This window comes from Dermacentor albipictus, chromosome 4, assembly GCF_038994185.2.
Source record: "Dermacentor albipictus isolate Rhodes 1998 colony chromosome 4, USDA_Dalb.pri_finalv2, whole genome shotgun sequence".
NCBI classification, from domain to species: Eukaryota; Metazoa; Arthropoda; class Arachnida; order Ixodida; family Ixodidae; genus Dermacentor; species Dermacentor albipictus.
The window spans coordinates 1,197,063-1,220,661 of NC_091824.1; the positions used below are offsets into that span (position 1 = coordinate 1,197,063).

Consider the following 23,599-nt stretch of genomic DNA (forward strand, 5'->3'; position numbering starts at 1 on the left):
GCTGTAGGAATTTGAGTCCTGTTGACATGTGCAGTTCTTCCTCCAAAAACTGCATTGCTTAGTTTTCTGGACGATCAAAAATAATGTACAGCGCGAAAGACAAGGACTATGAAGACGACACTGTACTGTACACTATTTTTGATCATGAATTACCAACTAGCTCAAGCAACCACCCTAGTTCACTTCATTTCCGGATGAATTGTGGCGTTGAGTCAGACGGGCTGTAGTGGTGACATGGAGCGGTGGAACAGTGAAAGGGAGCGGCATCTGGCTGAACGGTAAGGGCTTCTGTCGATTCGGGCGGAGATCTAGAGCGGAGCGGAGGTGAAGAGAAGTGCCGGCTTTGGGAAGAGGCTCCACTGAAAAAGTTGCGTTCGGACATTTCATAGCCCCAACGCTCATCCTGCTGGCGCTTGCGGCAGAAACGTGAAATATGGCTGCGATAGTAATAGCATGTGGGACGTGGCGGGCGCCAAAGCGGGTAGTACAGTGTGCTGGGTGCTCCAGAAGTCAGTGCAGTCAGATGGGTTGGTGAAGGCTCAGGTGCCCTGGACGGGATGTTCTGTGAAGGCGTGGCAGCAAAGGACGCGTACCTTGTTAACAGGACCATTGCATTGGCATTGCCTGGCGGGGATGCAGCAACTTTGTGCATAACTTGGTAGCTGACGAGAGACTGATGGTTGCATGTGCACGGAGTAGGTTAAGGAGGCCAGTTCATCCCTGATGACCTCATGCAAGGCCGCACTAGAAGGCGGGCTAGGGCACACTGACGGTGCTGACAAGCCCATTGACTGTAATTCTCTGCGTATTATTGCTGTTATCATGAGACGCAGTTGTGGGTCCACCGTGGAAGAATATTCACCAATGTCCAGTTGAAGGCGAACAGAAGTTTGTCCAGGCTGTGTCCAGCTTGGTTCTTGATGGCAAGGGCGTTGAAGGCGACTGTTCTATTGCCTTTCATAATGTGGCATACGTTGTCTGACTCTGGTATAGATGAACTCTCACTGCGGCAGAGTGCAAGAACATCCTCGATATACATCGAGGGTTTGCTTCGCAATTGTAGACTGAACTGCTGAGGTACCAAATACATGGTGGAGCTGTTTCGTAAAGGCAGCCCAGTCAGTAAAGTCTATCTCGGGGTCGAAGAAGCATGTCTTTGCCACACCCATCAAGTAGAAGGAGACATGGCAGATCTTCCAGGGTACGTCACAATGATTAGTGGAACTTGCTCGCTCGTAGTCGTCCAGCCAGTCCTGCACATCTTCCCCACAAAGATGAGCGAAGAGATGGGGTCATGCTCGTGGTTGCTTAAGATATAAGGGGTGGCTTGCAGTGTCGGAACGGTAGTGGTAGAAGTGGAAGGAGGGTAGGTCTGACACGTGCTAGCGGACAGTGGGCACAAGCGGTGGCTTGAACAAAGTTCCAGGGGGTAGACCGAGCGAGCAGAGGACTGAAGATCGAAAAGTCACCTCCACCACATATGACGTCTCTGTTTGAGCTATGTTTATTTGGCCCGAGTACTTGGCGTAAAACCAGCAAAGACACACACCTGATGATGATAATCGCACCTGGAACTGAAGATGCGGATTGGTGAATGTAGGATGATGATGATAACATACAAATGAAGACGAGTGTAATAGACGGCCACAATATAGCTTGTGATTGCGCATAAACGGTGCCTGCTCCTCGCGATATTCTTGTGCTAAACGGTAGCAGTAGTGGTAGAAGTAGAAGGTGGGTCAGTCTGATACATGCTAGCGGACAGTGGGCACAGGCGGTGGCTTGAACAAAGTTCCAGGGGTAGACTGAGCGAGTAGAGGACTGAGGATCGAAAAGTCACCTCCACCACATATGACTCCTCTGTGGGAGCGATACTCTTTCTTTGCTTCCTCGTGTACGCACGCTTGGCACAGCGCTTCTGCCGAAAGTTTCATACATCAGCACAACTGGTCAGATGGCTTTTTGTCCCACGATCCCACGACGAACTTGTCATAAACCAGGCGGTCTTTTTTAAAGTTTTTTGTAGCCACAACGTTTGACAAGATTATGAAGCGCCGTAAAAAATTAGACTGGCTTCCCTTGCTGTTGTGTTTGCCTATGAAATCGTCAACTTTCATAAATTTCATTGACTGGGTGGACAAAATGCGACACTAGCTTAGCTTTGACATCAGCAAACCTGAGAGTTTCCGGAGTTGACGTTCCCAGTGACGGCAGGATGCTGCGTGCTCGAGGCTCTATACAATACAAAAGCATGCGTACATGCACCTCGTCGGTGGCTGGCTTGAGACTGACAGTGAAGGCGCAGTCTTCGTTTATTGCTATTCCTGTTGGCCACTCCCCCGGGCTTGTGAAGGTAGCTGGGCCTGACATGCAGGATGTTGACCTTAGTATCCCTGGCGCCCACACCGGCTGCCACATTCATAACTGCCACATTAAGTGGCTTGCACTTCTGACACCATGTTCAGAGAGGCCGAATGATGACACGAGCGACTCTGCCCGTAACAACAAGAACCTTTATTGCAGAGTGCAAGAGTGGAACCGTATGAACCAACTGAACCAACTGAACCAAGTATGAACCAACTAGCCCTCATCAAGATCTTTATTGCTGTCTGCCTGTTAAATATATACTTGTTGCAAGGTGCCGCCTCCTTGCTCGAAGCGCCATCTCATAGGAAACTCGGGCACAAGGCGGCAACCACTACTGTGCTGGCAGCACTGTCCAAGTAAACAAAGATGGCTATGATATCCAGGTTCATGGCGACGCTTTCATTGGGTGTTGTTGGTCACGTTTCTCTTTTATGGCATTGAATCGAGGTGTTTTATGGAAGCCGAAAGGGTCCTTGTTGCTGGTCGCCTTAATTAAATCGGTTTCAAGGATTTAAGCGATGAAATCGACGAACTAGTTGCCTTGTGCATGCAAATGTCCGGCCTGCCCAGCGAAGCTGCATCAGATTTTTTTTAGATACAGACCTTGTCAAGTGAACTGGAGATTAAAAAAAAGGGAAGGGTTTGTGTATAGCGGGCCTCCGAAAGGGTGTAAGCACTTGTTCATGGCGTTGCTCCACTGCTACAGGCAGCATGCTTGACTGTTTTCGACCTTCAAAGGCAACTTTGCAGTGTGACTTGTGTTGCAGTATATCGCATAGCATCCCACAATACATAGGCAATGACGTCTCTCATGCTTTCAGAAGCTAAATGTAGATATTGTGTAGATATTCTGATAGAAGGAGGCTAAAAACTGTCAAGTTACCTGGTCAGTGCATCTTGGGATAAAATGAATAGGAGTTTGATTTGTGAGTCATGCTGTGCTTTCCTCTTTATAGTAAGCTTATCCGTGTGATAAGGTCATAAACATGAAAAAGCGCCTGGCTGATGACTGGCGCTTGTTCGTGCACGCAGTTCGCTGTGTTCTACGTAGGGTTCAGACTTGGGAACACAGCAGACACCTACTGGCCATAGAAATTCTCAAACCTGGTGAAATGTGAGAGGTGAATAACAACCAATCGGACCAAGTTGACTTTCTTCCATCAGGTTTCCAAAATTTAGCAAAGGCTTTCTTTTGGCAAAGTCAGTTGTATTATCGTAAATGCATGAATTTGAAATGAATTGAGCCAGTTGTAATGGAATTTAGCTGTGTGGACACTGTCGGAAAGTAAACTAGTGGCACTGCGTGCCCGTCAAACGCTCCAAAGCTGCAATGAGCGCTATATGCAGTTGATTCTAAATTTCTGTCAAATAAATAAACTGACAACTCACCATGTTAAATGAAAAACAGCATCGTCTGTTTGCATCATTAATCTAAAGCGTGCTATGAAAACGATGTTGTTGCCTCGCAGCTTAACATGTGTCATGACGAACTTCAGACCTTCCGAAGTGGTTATCATTCCTGCTAACGCGCTTGCAGAGAAAGGTACATTAGTGAAAATATTCCCACTGCTTAAAGCATTATTCACATTAATGCTGGGCCAGACAAACATAAATGAAAACCAAATGAAGCTTAAGCATACAGTGCTCACAGAATGAAACGCGTCAATTTATGGCTAAATAATGCGCATACTTTTGTTTCAACCGGCTGAAGTTCATGTCGCATCGATGTAATTCTGGCGCGTACACTTACATTGGAGGCCTCGTCACCTTTGGTGACCAAATTCCTAGCGACATGACATGGTGCTCTCGAGTACTTTGCACATATGTAGGATTCTACTAAATGCTCCGTGTCCCATTTCATTCCGTGAGCACTGTACATCATTATAATTTATCAAAGTGCCTGCCTAAACACCCCACTATTTGGAGTGCCAGCAAGATGTTTAAAGTAAATAAAAAGAAGAGGGCTTACTATTTGTTCTAGTACTGCTTACAGTCGTACTAGGCCACTAAGTCATTTCTACGCTAAGTCACTCTACGCCACCGCTGTGCAGCGGTGGCGTAGAGGTAGAACACCCGCCTCGCGTGCAAGAGGTCCGTGGTTCGAATCCTGGTGGCAGCAATTTTCCACCGGATTAAAAAAAAAAAATCCGCGTGTTGGTAAAATTGCATAAGCAGGCCTGGAGTGTGGCCTGATCCCGGTGACCAGAACCGGTAACGCACACCCTCACCAGAGCAGGATTGGCCACCCTGGTGCAGTACTTGGCCACAACCTCCTATAGGAACAACACAATCAAACCCCGGCCCTCAGTCCCCAGCAGCTGCGAAGCAACTGACCACGGCGGCGGTCAGACCTGCGACGCAGCAGAGGGTGCTAAGAATCACTGGCTCCGGACAGGCCACCATAGGAATATGAACCTGGCAACGTTAAACGCTAGAACGTTATCTAGTGAGGCAAGTCTAGCAGGGCTATTGGAGGAATTAGAGGGCAGTAAATGGGATATAACAGGGCTCAGTGAAGTTAGGAGGCCAAAAGAAGCATATACAGTGCTAAACAGCGGGCACGTCCTGTGCTACCGGGGCTTAGTGGAGAGAAGAGAACTAGGCGTCGGGTTCCTGATTAATAAGAATATAGCTGGTAACATACAGGAACTCTATAGCATTAACGAGAGGGTGGCAGGTCTTGTTGTGAAACTTAATAAGAGGTACAAAATGAAGGTTGTACAGGTGAAGGTTGTCATGATGACCAAGAAGTCGAAAGCTTCTATGAAGATGTGGAATAGGTGGTCGGTAAAGTCAAAACAAAATACACTATACTGATGGGCGGCTTCAATGCCAAGGTAGGCAAGAAGCAGGCTGGAGACAAGGCAGGGGGGGAATATGGCATAGGCACTAGGAATAGCAGGGGAGAGTTATTAGTAGTGTTTGCAGAACAGAATAATATGCGGATAATGAATACCTTCTTCCACAGGCGGGATAGTCGAAAGTGGACGTGGAGGAGCCCGAACAGCGAGACTAGAAATGAAATAGACCTTATACTCTGCGCTAACCCAGGCATCATACAAGATGTGGACGTGCTTAGCAAGGTGCGCTGCAGTGATCATAGGATGGTAAGAACTCGAATTAGCCTAGACCTGAGGAGGGAACAGAAGAAACTGGTACATAAGAAGCTGATCAATGAGTTAGCGGTAAAAGGGAAAATAGAGGAATTCCAGATCAAGCTGCAGAACAGGTATTCGGCTTTAACTAAGGAAGAGGACCTTAGTGTTGAAGCAATGAACGACAATCTTTTGGGCATCATCAAGGAGTGTGCAATAGAAGTCCGTGGTAACTCCGTTAGACAGGATGCCAGTAAGCTATCGCAGGAGACGGAAGATCTGATCAAGACACGTATATGTATGAAAGCCTCTAACCCTACAGCTAGAATAGAACTGGCAGAACTTTCGAAGTTAATCAACAAGCGTAAGACAGCTGACATAAGTATAATATGGATAGAATTTAAAATGCCCTCAGGAATGGAGGAAGCCTAAAAGCAGTGAAGAAGAAACTAGGAATTGGCAAGAATCAGTTGTATGCATTAAGAGAGAAAGTCGGCAAAATCATTACTAATATGGATGAGATAGTTCAAGTGGCTGAGGAGTTCTATAGAAATTTATACAGTACCAGTGGCACCCACGACGATAATGGAAGAGAGAATAGTCTAGAGGAATTCAAAATCCCACAGGTAACGCCGGAAGAAGTAAAGAAAGCCTTGGGAGCTATGCAAAGGGGGAAGGCAGCTGGGGAGGATCAGGCAACAGCAGATCTGTTGAAGGATGGAGGGCAGATTATTCTAGAGAAACTGGCCACCCTGTATACACAATGCCTCATGACCTCGAGCGTACCGGAATCTTGGAAGAGCGCTAACATAATCCTAATCCATAAGAAAGGGGACGCCAAAGATGTGAAAAATTATAGACCCATCAGCTTACTGTCAGTTGCCCACAAACTATTTACTATGGTAATCGCAAATAGAATCAGGAACATCTTAGACTTCTGTCAAGCAAAGGACGAGGCAGGATTCCTTAAAGGCTACTCAACAATAGGCCATATTCACACTATCAGGTGATAGAGAAATGTGCGGAATATGACCAACCCATATATATAGCTTTCATTGATTACAAGAAAGCGTTTGATTCTGTCGAAACCTCAGCAGTCATGGAGGCATTACGGAATCGGTGTGTAGACGAGCTGTATGTAAAAATACTGAAAGATATCTATAGCGGCTCCACAGCCACCATAGTCCTCCATAAAGAAAGCAACAGAATCCCAATAAAGAAAGGCGTCAGGCAGGGAGATACGATCTCTCCAATGCTATTCATAGCGTGTTTACAGGAGGTATTGGGAGACCTAGATTGGGAAGAATTAGGGATAAAAATAATGGAGAATACCTTATTAACTTGCGATTCGCTGATGATATTGCCCTGCTTAGGAACTCAGGGCATCAATTGCAATGCATGCTCACTGACCTGGAGAAGCAAAGCAGAAGAGTGGGTCTAAAAATTAATCTGCATAAAACTAAAGTAATGTTCAACAGTCTCAGAAGAGAACAGCAGTTTACGACAGGTAGTGAGGCACTGGAAGTGGTAAGGGAATACATCTACTTAGGGCAGGTAGTCACGGCGGATCCGGATCATGAGACGGAAATAATGAGAAGAATAAGAATGGGCTGGGGTGCGTTTGGTAGGCATTCTCAGATCATGAACAGCAGGTTGCCATTATCCCTGAAGAAAAAAGTGTATAATAGCTGTTGTAGGGGTTGAGGACGGACTTCGAGATGAAAACCAAACTTGGGAGTATTTATTTTACATTATATACAGAGAGGTGAGACTCAAGTAACAGTCGTACAGTCATTACGGGCCGGCAGCAACTCGGACGCTGCGGCCCGCGGCAAAAAGTTCGAGAGAGGTGAATCAGGGAATGCTGTGGTCTCTCTGGAATGCTTCTTTTAAACCCTTCGAGGACTGGAAGTCGCGTCATGTTTGGCCAATGGGAGAGTCCGCTCAGATGACGCCATTTTCAGCCAATGGTTGGCGCCCGTATCGCGTTGTCACACCCGGCGGCTCTCTGCGGTCTTGCCTCGCAGACTTGCAATGCGCTTCTTCAAAGGAGGAGAAGTGGGGGCGCTCATGCTCCATTGTCCGAAGGCCCACCTGCTCCCGGTGCTACGGCCCCGCAGTGGTAGCAAATGTCTTCTTCAAAGGCGATGAAAAGGGACGATTGGGCTCCATTGTCCGAGGGCTCCTCTAGTCCCGGCGGTACGGCTCCGCTGTGGTAGCAAATGCCTTCTTCAAAGGCTAAGAAGGGTGACGATTGGGCTCCATTGTCCGAGGGCCCCTCCTAATACCCGGCGGCGTACGAACTTGTTGGCACGTGAACTTGTTGGCTCGTGCGCTCCTCTGGAATGTGCTGCGATTCGATGTGGTCCTGGGGAACTCGAAGTAGGCGCAGGAAACAGCTCCATATCTAACACTGTGTCTTACCAGTACCCACCTACGGGGCAGAAACCTGGAGGCTTACGAAAAGGGTTCTACTTAAATTGAGGATGACGCAACAAGCTACGGAAAGAAGAATGATGGGTGTAACGTTAAGGGATAAGAAAAGAGCAGATTTGGTGAGGGAACAAACGCGAGTTAATGATATCTTAGTTGAAATCAAGAAAAAAAAAATGGGCATGGGCAGGACATGTAATGAGGAGGGAAGATAAGCGATGGTCATTAAGGATTATGGAATGGATTCCAAGGGAAGGGAAGCGTAGCAGGAGACGGCAGAAAGTTAGGTGGGCGGATGAGATTAAGAAGTTTGCGGGGACGACATGGCCACAATTAGTACATGACCGGGGTAGTTGGAGAAGTATGGGAGAGGCTTCTGCCCTGCAGTGGGTGTAACCAGGCTGATGATGATGAGGGACGACATGGCCACAATTTGTACATGACCGGGGTTGTTGGAGAAGTATGGGAGAGGCCTTTGTCCTGCTGTGGGCGTAACCAGGCTGATGATGACGATGAATTTCCTTGACATGATCAGGTTTCTCTGTGATTAATTGACCTGGGTGGTAAACGTACTCCTTCACAGATTCTAGAAGCTAACTGGCTATCCTGAGCTCTTCGTTTGCCTGGCTATTCATCGTTATCTTTGTCTTCTGCATATTAATCTTCAACCCCACTCTTGTACTCTCTCTGTTAAAGTCCTCAATAATTTGCTGTAACTCGTTTTGCAGTATTGCTGAATAGAACAATACTGCAGACAAGTAGCAATCAGTGAATTATTGCCGGATATCACAATGTAGCATGGTTTCTATATGGTTTTGATTGGAGATTGTGCTTTTTTGGAAGTATATGTTTACTGAATGGTGGAAATATTTTTCTTTGTAACATTGTGCACTTCATGTTCACTGGGAATGGCAGCCATGTTCAATATGAAAAGATAGAAAGAACACCAGCAGATTGCATCACCTTTTTCTTTTTTGCTTTTGTTTATCTTCAAAGGACTGTTCTTGCGAACAAATATGCATGTTCTACAGAGATCAAACTAATTGAAGTCAACATCGTTAAGAGCAGAGACTGAATCGTGGTGTGCCACAGACGAGACATGACCAGAGGTTCCGAGGTGGTAGGAGAGCGGAAGAGACCCCCATTTTTTCCTTATGTTCTTGTGGCAATGTAAAAGTGCTGCGCCAATTTTCTTTTTCGATGCATCACAGGAAACCTTTGTTGCTTTTGTTTGAGCGAACGCGGTTAGTAAAGGCTCACTGCTTAAACTGTCGCAAAGTTGTTTCCACTTCTCAGCATAATTAGGCAGCTTTGCTTTATGAGATTTCTGAGGAGAGTCGTCCTTTGGGCCAATGATTGCTGAAATAATTCACGGTTCCTAGCATCCTCTGTACTGCGAGCTTGTCAGCCAGTAGTTACATCATGCATTTTACTAGTGATTGGCTTGGTTTGATGCCTTCCTTATCAATGAAGTCGCCAAGAAACTTGATGCTGCCGATACCGATGGAACACTTGTTCAGGTTAAATGTCAATCTGCCACATTCTGCTGCTTGCGGTACTGACTGCATACACTTGTCATGTTTCTGCCTCGATGACCCCCAGACTAGCACATCATCGACGTATACACTAAGCACAGAAAAATCTGTAGTGCCCAAGTGGCGTTGCAGAAGTGCGAATTCGCAAGGTTTGGCTGTCCAATGGAATCCGATGAAAACCAGAGTTTGCATCAAACGAAAATTTATTGGTAGCTGACATGGTCACTGGACTACTCATCTTCACTTGTGCCATTGTCCTGGCTGGTACTGCCATCGTTATCGCTGCTATGGTCCCGCAGCGCGTCGTCGTCTCGCGAAATTCCACATTTTGCAAACGGCTGCACCACGACATCTTGTGGAATAGCAGCCCACACCGAATGCACCCAACCACACGCAGAGGCTCTTTTGACAGGTCCAATTAGCGTAAGTTCGCGGTCTTCTGCCGCCAGCCACTTGTACTCACGGCGGAGCAGGTCCTTAAAAGGTGAAGATCTGGGCTTGTTTCATGACCATGTCGCACTTCACTGGCAGGGACCGATCACGCATTTCAGCGACGTACGCCGCAAGCTTGTCCTACAGCTCCGGAAAGCGTCCAGACTTCGGCCCATGGGAAATCCTTCACTTGCCGTTACACGTGAAAGTTTCACTTCACTTGCCAGTAGCCACTCTCACACCACCTGTTCAGAAATATCGAACTTGCGGCCCGCTGCAAAATGATTTGTTTCTTCGGTGTAAAGGATGGCAGCCCTCATGAAAGCTGCTGTGAATGAGTGCCGAATGATTAGTGGGCCTGGGGCACTCGTGACGACTGAGGAAGCATGGAAGTAGCACGTAGCCAGCAGCTACACCGGCAGTCAAGTCGAACGCATCAAACCAATGCCTTTAGTCAAACTAAGCTCTACTGGGAAAGAGAAACACGTGAGCGATGTCTGCTCTTCCATGAACTATCGAGACTCCCCACAAGCGCCGCCGTTCTGAGGATGCTGCTGTGAATGGAATAGCGGCGCTTCCATGATCTATTGACCCCCTCCCCCCCCCCCCCCCATGAGTGTTGTGTGCACTGTAAGACTCTCAAAAATGTTGAAAAACCCTTCCGAAAAGTGAGCAAATGCGCAGGATGGCAAAAAGCTACGGGTGGGGCCATAGAGCAAACATAAAATTGTAACTGCATTGTAGCTCCTGTTGGTCTCGCTTTGTTGGTGGTGCCATGTTTTGGTTTCGATTGTAAGTCGACCCCCCACTTCAGACTTTCAAATTAAAAAAAAATAGGTCGACTTATAATCGTGTCAATATGGTATGTCTTCCAGTCGCGGCATTGTATAATGTTCCCTCATGATAAATTAGTTTATCCTCCTGGGGTCGATACATACTTGAATTTTCCCATATTTCTTTAGAACTATGACCAATAGGCTCACCCAGTCTTTGGGCTCAGTGACTTTGATTATGATGCCTGCATGCTCCATGCATCCGAGTTCTTCTTGAAGAGGTTCCTGGAGAGCCAGTGGTACTCGTTGGGCTGCTTGGACGATTGGCACGGTGTCGTCATGTATAACCATTCAACAGACCCTTTCCACACTGCCAGTTCCTGTAAAGAAGTGGCGAGAGTTCATTGCGATTTCCTCAGAACTATGTTGACATACTGGGTATACGCATGACATAAGACCTTTGCGATTTCCTCAGGACTGTTTTGAGATACTGCATGTACACGTGACACAAGCCCAAAATATTCACTGACCTGTAGACCCAGAATGGCCTGATGCCCCTTGGACACGACGATGTCAAGGACGGCGCAATGGTCACCCAATGCTACTTCTGTACGAATGACACCATCATAACTGATCACACCCCCGCTGTAGGAATGTAACACTGCGCAGCTTGGTTTGAGGGGCGGCTTGAGGCGAATTTATGGTAGCATTTAAGGATAGTAAATTTGCTTGCGCTTCTGTATAGACCTTGAATTTTAGTGGTACATTCTCTATTTAACCGTGCACTGTCTAGTCGTGTTGGTCTGCCATGCAGCGTGAAATGTCCAGAATGTTGGAAGTTATCTTCACCACCGTGAAGCTTATGAATTGCGGCAAATCTTCTGAAACAGGTAGCAAAATGGTTAGGTCATTGGCATATTTGCAACATTTTTTCTTAAATGCGGGACAACTTCATGGTGGGTGCACATGTCCGCACTTAGGACACTTGTTATGTACGGGCAACTCACTTTGTTATCTCAAGTGTTCCTTATGCATCGTGCCAACCTTGCCTTGCTAATGTGCCCAGACTCTTTGTGGCACTGCTGCCGCTTCAGCTGCTTCAGAGGAACATGCTCAGCCTTCAGTAAAGTCAGCATAGTGTCCTTTAACAACATTTCCCAAACTTTCTTGTCCTTAGTGCCATAAACAATTTGGTCTTTAACCATTGGATTCTTTTGAGAGCTGAAGTTGCATGCTCGTTCCTGGATTTTTAAGTGTCACAGAAAAGGTTCTGAAGGCTCACTAGGGGCCTAGACTCACGTGCGGAAAATGTAGCACTTATGGACTTTGTTCTGCTGTGCTGCACATTGCGCATCAACCTTCTTAACGACAGTGGCACAGTCATTCCTGCTCTGGTCTTCACCGAAGCTGAACGTGGTGGATATCTCGATGGCTTCCTCACCTACAACGCTCAGCAGAAGTGCTGTCTTGCATGATTCAATTAGGGGCTTGCCAGTTGGTTCTTATATAGTGAGAAAAAAATTAAAACCTCTGCTTGAATGCCTGCCAGTTCTTGGCAATTTCCCAAGCTGAGCTCAGTGGGTCTGGTGGCTTCAGGAAATCCATGGGGCTGGTCTTGCAGTGGAATGTTTGGTTCTTACAGGATTGGACATCAGTGTTAATCCTGCTTCTGACACCATGTATCATGGTGTGCGGCAGACAAAACATGACCAGAGGCTCTGAACTAGCCGAGTTTATTGAACAGCCATGATATACGTATACATGAAAGTGGGAGAGGGTGTGTTCCCTCACCACCCCATTTCCTGTGGGACACAGATATTGGTGACATCGCACGTGCCGTAGTTGTGAAGCCCATGCTCCGCCAGATAGGAGACATAGATACGATAGAAACTACTAATATGCTGTATCACTGTGCAGGTGCTCGGGTGTGGCTGTTCCTTGGATTCGCCCTTGGCTTTGGCTCACTCATCGCATCGTGCTGGATCTTGTTTGGTGATTACGTGACACAAGGTCAGTGGTGACATAGGCTGCCATGCGTGTCACAGCCCTGCTGGCACTGGTGTAATGCCCTCTTTGATGTGGTCATGGTTCAGCTTTTGCAAGCTTTAGTCATTCGTTTATTAAAACTCTTGTGTGTCAACTGCCATTAGACTGGGGCTCTGCATGCAGACTTTGTGGTTTCAGCTTTCTTTCCTCTTTCTTTTTTTGTCCTGATAGACTTCTTGTTATGAAGTTTGTAAAATAAGCAGATAAGAGACGTGCTAATCAGTATTTGTGCTCAACTTGCCTTCCTTGTCAGACCCATTGGGCAAGAAAGGCTGCTTGGTATGTGCATTCAGGACTGGCAGGATTATTGTTGAGTTGCAGGTCATCACAGCCAGCAGTATGCAGTAAAGAAAAACAACACTCATGTAACAGTAACATGCAAACTCTAAGAATTGAATAAAGCATGGTGCCTGCCAGAATAGGTGGCTATCTCTACAGTGGATATACAGCATGATAACACAGGACACATTTTTTAATTGTTGCACAATTTCCTTTTTTTGTTTTTTCTTGTGCAGTGTCATAGAGCATTGCTTGGCAAATGAGCAACTTTCTGAAAGGCAGTTTCTACTGTGCAGTAGTTAGGGTATGAGACCACATGCAAAACATTCCATTTTCTGTTCATTCCATTCCCTATGCTTCAAAGTGTTCTTGCCATTCAGGAGGTTGTTGCGAAGCCAACTTGCCTTTAAGCCTTGCTAAAATGCATCCCCCTTGTGGGAAGGAAGGTGCAGTGCGAAAAATGAGGAAAATAAGTGGATCCTTAATGAAAAAAAGTCAACCACAGAAAATACACGTGTGTGAATGCAGTGTGCAACACATTGTTCGGCCACTGATGGGAAAGAGCAGGAACTTCACTGCTTTCATACAATCAGGGCAGCCACACATGCAACATACCATATCTATTCGCATAATAATTGCACTTCTTTCTCAAAAAAATTGCCTCAAATTCAGGGGTGCGATCATTACGCAGGTTAAATTTCTCGCGAGAAGAACAATTTTTTTTATCCAACATTTGCTGTGGGATGACAACAGGTAAACAAATAAGCGGCCGCTGCTGTAACAATGCGAGACATCAAGGCAAAAACGGATGGCAGAGCGAGCCGAACGTGCCGAATGCGATTTTTTTTTCTTTTCGTGAGTACATTACGCGCATTCAAACAGTTTCTTCCATATCAGTAATGAATAATATCATTAATATCGGCTAGTCTCTGGCAATAACCTAGCTATGTCCACTTTGAGGGGACAGAAACAGAGATGGGCGTGCTTAGCTGCCAGTGACATAGAAACACATGGCAGGTATGCTGTGGAAACTCTGGCATTTGTCTTCACTACTATCCTAATGTGGCACGTTTCCACTAAGGGTGAGATAATATCTTAGCTGTATTACAAGCGCAGGCATTTGAATAGGATACACTTCTAACGTATCAGTGTAAACGTGGCTACTATCGTTTCCGCTCGCTATTTGTTGCATGCCCACGAGTGCAAACGAGAAGAATTGAAAGGCACCTTATTTGTTGTTGTTGTTGACCACAACCATTATAAATCCTACAAATAATAAAGCCAAGGCAAGTTTGGTTGCAGCTTTTTTTTTTTTTCCATATAAGTGTGGAAAGTGATGAAGGGAATAAAATGGGGCATCTGCTTCAGGATGTTTCATGCATGCAGACTGCTTGGTATGTCTTGAAGAATCGTTCGCGTAGCATTTGACAGTATTCAACAGATGGTAAGCGTGATCATCATTAGCTAGACTTGGCACACGACATATCGCTCTGGCAAGTCGGGGTGTGATCATTACACGGGAAAGAAAAAAAAATCGAAATTTGACTACAAAATCGAGGGGTGCGATCATTATGCAAGTAAATACAGTATGTATCTGATGATGATGATGGTGGTGGTGGTGGTGGCAAATTAGTTCTGTGGAATCCCACAAGGTCAAGAAGGTTTTATGATCGGGAAAATTGCCATATATCTGATTGTAGCATGAAGCTACAGAGGGTTGTAGCTTCATATTTGCACCTAAAAGACAGTTGAAGTTGGGCACAATTCGAAGGGAGTCATTGCAGACTAACTGCATCTGCATAAGTAACACCCAGCAAAACGTGGCCTTGTAAAAAAAAGAAGAAAGAAAGAAAGAAAACAAAACAAGAGCACCAGAGTTGACTGGCATGCACAGAAAGCACAAAAATGCACACTACATTTCACGCATGCACACAACCATCATGCGGTCACCACATCCACAGAATCTTCCACCAAGTGCACACAGAACTGCCATCGGCATGTTTTCGTCCCGCAGCCCCTCTTTGGTCTTTGTGGAGCGCAGCACTACTCCATCTCATCGAGCAGCACTGGGCCTGCTCGATGTTCCACTACCAGCAGTAAAGTGAGCTGAGAGAGGGCAGTGAGCTCACTCGTTGGCTGGCGCCATGCATTATGGTGATGTTGGCTACGTTTCTGGATTGTGCTTCTGCGTGCCTCCGCGATGCGGTGCCACTGCCGCCTTCAATGTAGCAAGCATTGGGTCCTCTCCACAGTTGGCAATTGCCTTTGGAGTGTGCGGAGCTTTGTTTCTTTCGAGAAACCATCATGCGCTGCATCCTAAATCTGCCGAAGGCTTTTCTACGGACAGTGATGTGGCCTGACAACCAGTGACTGTCTTGCATGACCAAAATGCCGCCCCGACGGCAAAATCATTGTTTTGTGCCAGGCTGTCAGACAGGTTATGTCTACAGGAAGGGCGGCACGGAAAGCACGGAAGTTTGACGTTTTGAAGGGTACAGCACTCAGGAAGCAAGGGCAAAATAATCTGCATTGAGTGGACAAAGCTCTGGACGACACATGTGGGGTCTGTGAACTGCACTTTGAGCTGGAGCAGGTGCTAATGGACTATGTGCACCTAATTGAAGGGAAGAAAATGCTTACTCCACGTGAAAAACCTTGCTTGAGAGAGGACGCTGTACCTACAATCCTGCCTAATTTGGCATTGTGCTTGACGAAGAAGAAGCCGCGAGAAAGACCACCTTGAAAGGGAAAACGGCTGGGAAGTGTTCCAGTCGAAAAGAAGCTATGTTCTTGTACCAGTGGTGGTACGGTTGGTGTCTGCTCTGAACACTCGACGGAAAGGCTTGCAGAGTGTGCACAGCTTCTGGAAGCGTGTCTAGAAGAAAACTCAGAGGATCTGCAAGCTAACACGTATGCAGAATAATTTGGCTGCTTAAGACTTCCCTCCACGCTTGGGAGTGCTGCACCACTTCCCAGGCAACGACGGCTTTGTCTACTACTACTGCACGTCTCTGCTGACTGCAAAAATCGAGGTACAGTCGGAAAAAGTAGTCATGTTTGGTCACTCCTTGTCTGACGTGTATTGCAAGGTGTACACTAGAGGTAGTTTGCTAAAAGAGGTGCCAGTGCGAAGTGAAGGCTGAGACTTACCTTATTTACTCGATTCTAATGGGCCCTCGATTGTAACATGCACCCGTTTTCCATGACAAAAATAAAATAAAAAAGAGTACAATACCGCACACCTCGTGCTTTCACATTAAATTGCTATTTTTTTTCATTTGGAAAAAACAGATTTATTCCCAATACACTAAAGTAGCGATGAATAAAGACGCCAATGGAAGTGGTGTACCTTGCCATGATCTTGGCTAGTAGCGCGAAGTGAACACAGACACAGAAAGGAACAGACAGGACGAGCGCTAACTCTCAACAAAATTTTTATTAAAACGAAGAACATATATATAGGTGATTGCAAACATATATATAGGTGATTGTGTCTGTGTTCACTTCGCGCTACTAGCCAAGATCATGTTACTGTGCTAACTTGCCCAAATGTCTATCCTCTAGTGTACCTTGCCGCCAAGATTTTCACTGCACCGGTACGAGTCGCGTGGGGCAATAGATATCACTCGTCGTCGCTATCAGACAACTCCTTATCGCTATCAACAGACCAAAGCATTTCATCCTCGGTGCCGTCCATGGCATTCGAAATCCTGCTCTTTTTAAAGGCCTTGTTGACTATGGCAGACAGTATCGTGCACCATGCATCTTTCACCCATCCAGCAAAGTCCTGCAGCGAGGCACACTTCATTTTATTGACGGGTGTGAATTTGTGGCAGCCACTGACAAGCCATTCGGTGTAGAGCACCCGAATTCTATCTTTCACTCGCTTGTTCAAACAAACATCGAGCAGCGATGTCATGCTGCCGGGTATCACGGCAAGGTCGGTGTTGCATGCAGCCAGCTTGTCCTTTATGCGCTGGTCAAGGTGGCACCTGAATGTGTTGAGCACAAGCATCGCACGCAGACCCAAAATGCCACCGGGTCTCATCCGCCAAACGTTATCGATCCAGTCAGCGACCAAGTCCGTGGTCATCCAACCTTTTTCATTTGCGGGCACAATCATGCCCCTTGGAAACACGATTCCTTTCAGGAGCATCTTGCATCTGAAGAAAGGTACGGGGCAGCTTGTGCCCATCCGCAGTGCAACAAAGCATTGCGGTGACTCTCATTTTTTCGTAGCCAGAACACAAAACGTGCACTTGCTTTGCCCCCATATTTTTAACGGTTGTGGTGGCAGGCTTGTCAAAGTAGAACGGCGTCTGATTGGCATTTCGAATTTGTCCGAAGTGGCAGCCGTTTCTATGGCACAACTTCAAATTGTACCGCTTAAAACTGTGCAATTTCTCTTCTTATTCTTCCGTTAATTTTTGGCATACCACTCTCGCCTTCGAAGAGAAAAGCCTTTTCTTTTCATAAAATTTGATAGCCTGCACCTGCTCGCTTTGAAGTCACTCCGCATTAGCCCTTTCTGTAGGGTTAACTGCATCACCCGTACTTTGAGCAGATCGGTCGTCACAGGCCACTGTGCCGCTTGCTGCTCTTGCACGTGTTCTGCTAGCAGCTCTTCTATTTTGGCGAAGCGGCCCTGCTTTGGTCCACTAAAACCCTTCCTTGTTGCTTTGCTGGCGAAAATATTCTCCTTCTGTTTGTGCCAGTCCAACACGCAAGTTTGGGAACTCTGAACGCCCGTGATGCGGCCCGATTTCCGTCCGTCTCCGCGCACATAACTTTCCTTTTAAATGTGGCATCGTGGTGGACTCGGTGTGTCTTCGCAGTCAGAGGAGGAGGAGAAACATATATTTAAAAAACAAAGGAAAGGACAAGCAGGTGTCTTTCTGCTTGTGCGGGAGGCGCCCTTAGTCCAGGGCTCCCGCGGCTCTTGCTGTCTCCCGGGCCCGCCACGCCAGTTGTTGCTGGTTACGAGGGTTCGAACTAGTCAGCGCAGCCTCCCATTGCTTGGGTGTGGGGTTGGGTATTTGTGGGGCTGCCTTCATGTTGGGGCCCGCCCATGTGGTGTGAAATAGGGAGGCGTAGTCGTTACAATGGGGACATTTGTGTGAGTATAGTGTGGGGTGTGTTGCGTGTAGTCTGCTTAAATGGGGGTATGTATTGGCTTGTAGTTGTCGTCATGTTACGGCGTCTTCACATGAGAGGGTCTCGTGTGGAGGGGGGTATTGTCATCTGTTCAGTCTGTGGTGTTGTAGTATGGCATCGTACTGTAAAGGTACAGGCTCCATAGATGCGGCCGTAACCCTCTCTTGTGGCGCCCGGGAGGCATGAGCTCGGGCTACAGTGTGCGCACGCTGATTTCCACGGAGGGACTCGTGTCCTGGAGTCCACACTACTTCAACATCCGGGAATTGGGAGGCTTGTTTGAGGAGTTGGTGGGCGATTGAAGATATTTTGCCTCTCGCGTAGCTATGACAAGCTGCCTGGGAGTCAGTAATAAATGTGACGTACTCGTTGGTCAGACTAGAGGTGATGGCCAAGGCATGGCTGTCTCCTCCGCTACGAGGGCGCTGGCAGTGCAGACCGTCACCGAGACCACCTCTTGAAGGTTATGGTAGACAATGCTGGCCATCATGGCTGCTGTTTCAGGGTACTACGCGCCATCCGTGTATAGTGTGGTGGGGAGGCTGCCATATTTTGTCTGTAGAGTTTTTGCACGAGATTGGCGACGATCAGGATGATGTTCCGGGTGCATGCTTCTGGGGATAGGGGCTACTTTGATGGGCTCCCGGAAGGTGGGGGCCAGATGAATAGCTTGTTCGTGGCCTTTGCCGTGTGTGGGGTAGCCCAGGCGCGTTAAGACTGCTCTTCCTGTTGGTGTAAGGGCTAGTCGTTCGCGTTGGCTTGTGGGGTGGGCATCTATAATTTCTCTTATAGTATTATGGACTCCTAGGGCTTCAAGCTTGAGTGTCGCCGTTCCTGGTGGTAGGCCAAGCGCTTGCTTGTAGGCTTTCCGAAGGTCGTTTAATTGATTTATCTCCTAGGGAGTAAGGGGCAAGTATGGGGCAGTGTAGGCAATGGGGCTGATTATCAGGGCCTGGATGAGCTGTATTATGTCGTCTTCTTTCAGTCCGTATTGTTTGGTGGTGATGCGGCTGACCATTCGCATGATTTGGAAGGTGGTCTGCTTGAGACGTTGGATGGTGTATGTGCCTCCGCCGTCCTGTTGTATGCGGAGGCCGAGAATGCGGGCGCGGTTTACTGTGGGTATTTCTTTGTCGTCGAGGGTGAGTGTGATGTGGGGTATTTCAATGAGTTTTCTCCGCGATTTCTGTCGAACGACGAATAGTTCTAACTTCTTGGGGGAGCACCGGACACCACTTGTTCTTGTTTATTGGTGGATGACGTCGGTCGCTTGTTAACGGGCGCCTTGTTTCTCTCCTTCGGAACCAGTGATGGTCCAGATAGTGATATCATCGGCGTATATTGCATGCCTGATTCGTGGTATTGCGTTGAGTTTGTCAGGTAATTTTATCATAGCAATGTTGAAAAAGTTGGGTGATAGAACAGCACCTTGTGGGGTTCCTTTGTTGCGGGTAGGTAACGTCGGAGGTTCTGAGTGAGCCAATGCCTGTTGTGGCTGTGCGGTTGCTTAGAAAGGTGCGTGTGTAATTGTAAGTATTACGACCACTGTTCGTGAGACTTAGGTTTGTAAGGATGGTATGGTGAGCCACATTGTCGAAAGTGCCTTTGAGATCGAGTGCTAGAATCGCACTGGTGTTTCGTGAAGAGATGTGTTCAAGAACTTGTTCCTTCAGCTGAAGAAGGATGTTGTGGGTAGAAAGGTGGGGCCGGAATCCGAACATTGTTTTGGGAAAGAGGTCGCTAGATTCTAGGTAAGGTTGAAGTCGGTTCAGAATGACATGTTCCAGAAGCTTGCCTAGGCATGAAGTCAGTGAGATTGGTCTCATATTTTCTAAGCTGGAGAGCTTGCCTGGCCTTGGAATGAGTATGATGTCCGTGTGCTTCCAGTCTGCTGGTAGCGTACCCGCTTCCCAGTGATGATTAAAAAGGTCAATAAGAGATTGAATGGTGCCATCACCCAGATTGCGTAGGAGCTTGTTATTTATTTTGTCCTTGCCTGGGGTGGTGTTTCGTGTGAGTGCATGGAGTGCTTGTACCTCAGTGATAGTGATCGGCTTGTCGAGGTCGTAATTGTCGCTCCCGCTGTGCATTGGAGGTTGTCCTCTTGCAGGTTTGAAATCGCCTATGTACCGCGTTCACAACTGCTCCAGGATTTTGTCATCAGAACCCGGATGGTTGTGGAGGATACGTTGGATTGTTTGCTGGCTAATTGCCTTGCTTTGTGTGGGGCCAAGAAGATGGCGTAGCAGCGACCATGTTTTGGCCCCTGCTAAGATTGCCCTGCAACTTGTTGCATAGTTGTCGCCAGTTGTGATGGGTGATCTCCTCAGCATAAAATTCCACGGTTGCCGGGAGTTCCGCTATAGTAGTTTCAGTTTACTATTATGTTTTCGACGCTTCCATTTCCTAACAAGGCCTCGACGTGCTTCCCAGAGGTGAAGAAGGTGTGGGTCTACGGCCGGTATGTCTGTGGTGAGTGTGACAGGTTTTGAATGTCTGTCTACGTCTTGTTGGAGCTCTCGTACCCACTGCTCAAGATTTGTAATACCCGTTGATGAGTCATCCGCTTGCTCTTTGCGAAAAGCTGTCCAATCTGTGAGTGTTGTCTTCTTTATCGGGTGGCGTGCATGCGTAACGTTCAATGTGGTGCAAAGTATGCAGTGGTCACTGCCCAGAGTTTCTTACGTGTTGTGCGGGGCTTCCATGCTGATTGAATAAATGCAGAAAACAGGAAGACAGGCGCTAGACTAGGTTACACCAGCGCCTGGTTACATGTACAACATGGAGGTATGCACATGGAGAAAGCTACGGCAGCTACGGCATTTTTCGAATGCCGATGGCGATATGGTAACGCAGATTTAGCGTCGTACTCGATTCTAACGTGCATGCAATTTTTGGAGCCGTTTTATCTGAAAAAGGTTGCGCATTAGATTTGAGTAAATACGGTGTGTGGTGGCACTGCATCCCAAGAGAATAATGAAGATGTGTGGTTCACTATAAAACTAAACGACCAAGTTGTTTCATGCCACCTATCCTCCATCGCTGCTTTGTCCATGCTACTGCAATCCAAATCCATATAAAATGTGCGCAGCATCCCACCTATGCACAGCGGTCTGTGCGCAGTGTAATCACATGTTTGCATGAGTAATAATGGTGACTGAGTTGCAAAAAAAGTCGCTATTTTCTGCGTCTTGTCAGGGCTTCAGAGCCAGTGGCCAGCTGAGACTCTCAGAGACGACACAGAGTGCAGGAAACATGCAAAGGACAAACTTTACTGTTCGGAGCCCAGACCATTTGAGACCCAGCTTCCTGATCGCCGCTCCCCATGCTTCATGCGCATGACCTGGGCACATGAGCCCCGCTCCGATGATAATGATGGCGGCACCGCCATGCTGCCATGCGGCTGGTGTACCCATACTGCCCCCTCCCCTGCTGATCACGGGTCCATGTCGAGGGAGATGAAGTCCTCGAAGGGCGCTTGGAGGTCCAGTGGAGCCAGTGCCTCTGCACTTGGCGGATGTTCCTGGGGTGCATCTAAGACCTCGTCATGAAGAAGGTGGGGGCGCAGGGACCGGGGCAAAGCAATAGCAGCCTCCACGGTGCCGGGACCTGGCGGCTGAAGGCCAGGATTGTAAAGCACAGCTGCAGCATGTCGGGCCCGGTGGAGAGACCCTGCTTGATGAGCGCTTTGGGAGATCTCTGGCACGCAGCATAAGGAACAGAGTATGCGGGCTTCCTCTGGCATATAGACAGCAGGCTGCTTGGATGGATTACATCCCCACCTTACATTCAACTTTACTCAGATGGTTATTGTGGCAACCTGTGGGGAGAACATTCTAGAACATTTGTCCTTGTTTCTAACCGCAATATAATAATATTGCTATCATCTGATGCTGGTCTAAGCGACCACAAATTACTGCTATTTAATCTCTGCATCCCAGTTCCTTTTAGACAGCCCTCGACCAAATACATTAGGGACTACAACAAAGCAGATTTTAGCAAAATTATCACTGAACTGAACACTTTTTCAAATTTTTTTTCTGAGACTGCTCCTTCTCGTACAGTAGATAAAAACTGGTTGCTATTTAAGAATAAATTATTATGGCTTGTTGAGAGACATGTGCCTCTTGTTCGCATTCTCGGTGATTTAGGAAAACCCTGGTTTTCTAACACACTTCGGAGGCTGTCGGGAAGGAAAAAACGTCTGTTTCGTGATGCGAAACGCTCTAAATCTTGTTCAAAGTGGGACAAGTACTTCAAATGCCTGCGCAAATACAGTAGCACTTTGAGACAATCCAAAAAGAAGTTCTTCCACCACGATTTGCCTAAAATCATACGTGTCAACCCAAAAAAATTTTGGAATATTCTGAAACCAAACAATAGCTCCAATAACATTTCCTTGAATTATCCTGATAGTTCAAATGGGCCGCTTGATCAGCGGTCAGACGTAATGAACTCATATTTTTCTTCTGTTATCACTCGTGAGCCTGCACTGAAGGACTTTGATTTGCCCAGCCACAGTTTTCCCCCTCATGTTTCGCATTACGATTAATTCTCAAGGCATTATGAAACTTATTGATAACCTAAAGATTTCTAGTGCCCCCGGGCCAGATAACATCACTGCTAAGATACTAAAAGGCATGAAAGCAATTTCCAGTCTAATATTACAGATAAGTTACCAGATACCAGATAGATAGAGTTGTCAATGAGCGCAACCCCATTATCTTCAAGCAGCTGCTTACTGATCACCTCAAACCCTAACCTTATGATGACCGTACTGTGCCTTAATTCTTTTGCGATTGCCGCCTCACATTGTGACTGTTCTGCTGATTTGCTTTTGCATTCTATTCAGTGTGCCTCTTGGCTTTTTTGTTGTTGTTATTGCTGTTTGTTTTAATACGAATCCACTGGTTGAGTCTTGTAAGAAATTGTAAACATATCTTTGTTTCTATATTTATCTTCTGTAACCCCCCTCTATGTAATACCCCGACGGGATCCTTAAGGAAAAATAAATGATGATGATGAAAATTATGATAGATAGCACTCTGAAAGGAGAAGACTCCGGAACGGCTCAGGAACCAGCTCCAGTGAGTTGCCGATGAGTGGCCGTGGCTGTAGCTCCCAAGGCAGCCGCAAGACCAAGCGAATGGAAACGTTCATGGAATCAAGGGCCGTCCAGGTGGCAACGGTGCGGTGGCCACCGGGCAATGATCGGCAAGCAGGATGGCGAGCAATGACCGGCGACCATGCACCAGTCATGGAACCGGTGATGCTGGCTGAATGAGCGTGGAGAGTGGGACATCTGTAATATAAGATTGCTGGTATGGCAATGCTATTATGAAACTTCTTATGTCGGGCTTGATATCTTGCAGCTTCAGTGTTGAATGAGCCAGAAAAAGGGAGTCATGAGAGTACCATGAGTGTTAAGGGGAGGGGGCGCGAAACATGGCGATTGGGCTCCGAGACATGTATTCGTCTGTAGTGG

At 47.1% G+C, this 23,599-nt stretch overlaps 1 protein-coding gene across 6 annotated transcripts in view; it reads left to right on the plus strand.

The window, feature by feature from the left end:
* The window catches only part of LOC135896277 (transmembrane protein 50A), a 251,652-nt gene that overhangs the window by 103,338 nt on the left and 124,715 nt on the right, over positions 1–23,599 (plus strand). For all 6 annotated transcript variants that reach the window (XM_065424637.1, XM_065424635.1, XM_065424639.1 and 3 more), the window contains one exon: positions 12,553–12,645. In XM_065424637.1, the coding sequence (XP_065280709.1) occupies positions 12,553–12,645 (93 nt within the window). The remainder of the gene's footprint in view (positions 1–12,552; positions 12,646–23,599) is intronic.